Source organism: Buceros rhinoceros, unplaced genomic scaffold (assembly GCF_000710305.1).
Source record: "Buceros rhinoceros silvestris isolate BGI_N320 unplaced genomic scaffold, ASM71030v1 scaffold20054, whole genome shotgun sequence".
In the NCBI taxonomy this organism is placed as follows: domain Eukaryota; kingdom Metazoa; phylum Chordata; class Aves; order Bucerotiformes; family Bucerotidae; genus Buceros; species Buceros rhinoceros.
In genome coordinates, this window is record NW_010406820.1 from 3055 (window position 1) to 6948 (window position 3894).

Genomic DNA, 3894 nt, shown 5'->3' on the forward strand with positions numbered 1-3894 from the left:
TCTGCCAGCTCGAACGGTCTTCAGCGAGGAGGAAAAACTGAAGGTAAAACAAATACTCAAGCTGGAGACAACTGAGCCGTGAAGCCATGCGAGATCGGTAGATCCTGCCAGTAGATTGGTGGACAATGCTGGGGTGTCTTTCTAGCGGGGGTGTTGTGCTCACATTCCCTGTCACGACCTGTTGAAACAGTGTGTTGGCCTCAGAATCAGCCCATGGCCTTTATGACGTCCTTCCTCTCTCCTAGATTTCCAAAGACCTTGTTGATCTCCAGATCGAGACAAACAAAATGAAGGAGCAGTATGAGACAGAGAACTTTGAACTGAAAAATATGGTATCCCAAAGTCTGAAGCAGCCAGTTTCAGCTCTTCCAATACCTTTATCCAGAACTGCAGATTGCTACGAGTCCATCTTCGCTTTGCTTGGCGTCTTCTCCTGGCTTTCGCTGGAGCAATGGATTCCCCTCCGCTGCCCCAGATACCACGAAACTCCCCTGAAACTCACCCCTCTTTAAGTCACAGTGTGCCAGAGCCTGTTTGGCCAAACAACTGCCCTGTGGTTGCTGCTGGTCTCCGTCTAATTCTGCTGCCTCCCCTCTGCAGATCCTGGCCCTGGAGAACCGTGTGCTGGAGCTGGAGCTCGGCAGTGAGAAAGTCGCCGGGGAGCGAGATCCCTTACGGGAACGCCTGCACGCTCTGGAGAGCAGTCGGCAGGAGCTGGCGGATGAGTACATCACTTTGAAAAGCAGTTATCTGGCCCTGGGCAAAGAGCTGGACCGGGAGGTGAGACAGGCTGCAGCGTTCTCCACTCCATCTCACAACTCCCTGATCACGGCTGGGGTCCAGGAAGGTTTGTCGGCCGTGAGACAGAGTAGCTTGGGCATGGGTTTGTTTTCAGAGCTCAGGAATTTCATGTACCGTGGTCACCTTCTAGCAGGGCTTGCAGAACCCTCTCTGCTCCACAGGGACTGATTCGTGGGCTCTTTGGGGTGTGCCACTGGCAGAGTCTTTCTTTTTCCGTGCCACCCCAGATGCCCACCAGCCGCGGGAGCAAGGAGATGACCGCGAGGCCGAGCAGAGCATGTGTTGCAGGTCCCTCTTGGCTTCCCGCAACTCTTTGTTCCCTTTTTTCTGCACGGCTTGTGTGGGCTGTGCGTGGACTGGTTGCAGCCGCTCTCATTGCGCGGGGCGGTGAGAGGGGGCCTGGACAGTTGTGAGATCAGCACATGTGTAAAAACACCGTGAGCATGTTTCTGATTGTTCCTTAAAATATCGGATTTTTCCTGGGGAGTGTTAGCTTAGCAACTATTACCTGAAGTCTTCTGGACACAGATTTGTGCATTTCTTTGGCAAGAAGAGCAACTTCTATAGACCTTCCTCGCCTCCCTCCCTCTCCCCGCTTCCGCGTCTCCCTCTTTTGGAATCGGATCGACTGACTGACGCCCTCCTGCCCCCCTCCCCCCGCAGATAGTTTGGCTGCTTCAGCCAAAGGAGCTGGTTTACCGTGCTGGCCTTGTGCAGAGCTGTGGTGGGAAGACGGGCCCAGGCACCCTGGTTTTGGCAGTGGCCAAAAGTGACCTTGAGGTGACAGAGCTCTGGTGGAGGAGGATACAAGATCCTGATCAGCCAGTTGCAAATGAGGGAGTTAGTGAGTCTTGTGAAGCTCATTTGTCTGCTGTAAGCTGAGAAAATGAAAATTGTGAGGAGGAGGCAGGCTCAGCTGCTGGCAGGGGTGTGAACTCCGCCGTTGTCCTGCCTGGGCACGAGGCAGAGCGCGTGCAGCTGGTGCCAGCACTGCTGAGGCTCAGCGCTGCCGAAGAGCTCGGCGTTCAGCAAGCTTGGTCGCTTCTTGTCCCCAAGGGGGTGCAAGATGTTTGTCAAAACGTGGATTTTCAGGTGGCTGACGTCTCTCAGGGGTGGGTTTAGCAGGTTAGCAGCAATCACACTCTGTTTTCACGTGGATCCTGGGATGTTTCAGCGAGCAAAAGCACGTGGGTTCAGTTCTGTGCCCGCAGAGCATCCTGGAGGAGGGGTGAAGCAGGGCCCAGGAGCCAAAGGTTGTAATCAGGAGGCCGAGGGCTTTACCCTCGTTTCTTGGCTCCAGCTGCTGAACATCCCTGCCTGAAGCGAAAGAGGCTCCAACTTGGCAGCCTGGGACTTGTCGCGGCCTGGGCCTCTTGCTCATTATTTTCCCAGTGTGGACTTTCCCAAAGGAACTGGGAAAAGCAGCCTGCGGTTCTGCCCCCTCCCCTTCCCCGGTGCTCTTCTGGGGCAGACAATGAACCTTTTACACATTCCCAATTACAAGTGCTACTTGTGACCTTGCCAATATGTTGTCATGGCTGCTCGGTGCAGAAGCAGCTCGGCGAGCTTATTCACAGTCCCTTGTACGGGAACAGTTCGAGCTTCTGAATTGTCGCGGTGCTCATTGTCCGGCCCGATTCACACATCGCCCGTGTCTGTCCCAGGCGAAGGAGCGCGGCGGAGCTTGGCCTCGCCTGTCCCGCGGGAAGTGCCCTCCAGAAGATGCCAGCCAGGCACTTGGTGCCTGTTTTCTAACTCGCCAATAATTCTTCCTTTCAGGAGTGACCTTTTCTCGCCTCTCTGTTTCCTCCTCCTCTTTTGTTCAGCGGGTTTACGCTGTCTCTGGCGGCGACACGGAGTGAAGCTGTCGGGGAGAACCCAAATGGCTGCGAACCGGTTCCAGCCCGGGGTTTTCCCTGGAGCCGGACCAAGGCTGGGGAGCGCGGGGCAGGCAACGAAGGGCATCGCGAACTCGGGGCTGCCTCTTTCTTTTGGGAAGCTGGTACTTCTGCGCTGGTGTGACCCCCTCTGATCAAATTGTCAGGGCTGACGGCTGCAGATGGATGGTTTTCGGTTGGGGAACAAGCAGCCTGTCTCTGCGTAGCTGTCAGTTTTCACAGCTGTATATCTCACCTCTTTGTCAGCCTCTTTTCTCCTCTCCTCTCTCCCTCAGCCCACCCTGTGCTATCTTTTGATAAGCTATTCTCTCCACGGATGACTAAGATGACCTCTGCCGCCCATCCTCCGATTCACTGCCATGGTAACAATTACTCAAGCTTGTCCCCAGTCATAAACCCCATCAAAGCTTTGTTATCTACATAGAAACCCTCCCGTGAGACATGAATTCCCCCAGTGTTCCTTCCAGATCACCTGTAACAAGAGCCTCTCTCATTCAGCTCCTCTTTAGCTTTTGGAAATGTGTCACTTTGCACCAGCACCGCTTTGAATCTCGCTGCCTACGCAGTGCTGTGGGCTGGCTGCTGCTGGAGGCTGCTCCATCAGAACTGGAAGGAGCTGGGTGGCGTCAGCTGAGATGGATGGAGATTTGGCCCTTCTCCTTACACTGTGGGGCCAGCGCTGTTCAAAGCCTGGGAAAGACTGGGAAGCTGCGTGGAGGGGACAGGGTTAGTGAGAGGAGGGGCGGTCAGGACGGAGAGGTGGTGGCAGAGCTGTGCCCAGGGCTGGGCTGGCACCAGGATCTGTAGCTGAATGCCAGAGCAGGATGGGCAGAGGGAGTGAGGTTATGTGTGGATAATCTTGACGCCTGGCAATGATATCCTGCATTGCCATGGAAATTAGAAAACCACTGGTACCCTTGGACGTAGGAGAGAGAGCTAGAAATACAGCTTGCTTTCAGGAGGGGCCGTGAGCCTTGTGTACCCCCCAAGAGCAGCAGGTCTGTGCTGAACAGGCAGCGAGTGGAGCCAGGGAGGCAGGGTTTCAGAAGTTCTTTCCTTCTTTTTTGACCCAACAGGTCATGAAGAACGAAGAGCTCAGACTAGAGCTGATCAACCTGGCCAACGCCAGGAGCACCCTGCCCCGCACAGAGAACACGCACCCACCTGCTGCCGCCAGTGAACCCTCTGCCGAGCT

At 55.2% G+C, this 3894-nt stretch overlaps 1 protein-coding gene across 1 annotated transcript in view; it reads left to right on the top strand.

Moving 5' to 3' along the window:
* Window positions 1–3894, top strand: part of CCDC78 (coiled-coil domain containing 78) — a 13077-nt gene that overhangs the window by 663 nt on the left and 8520 nt on the right. The window contains 4 exon segments of the mRNA XM_010134270.1: window positions 9–43; window positions 246–332; window positions 601–780; window positions 3776–3875. Coding sequence (XP_010132572.1) covers window positions 9–43; window positions 246–332; window positions 601–780; window positions 3776–3875 — 402 coding nt within the window.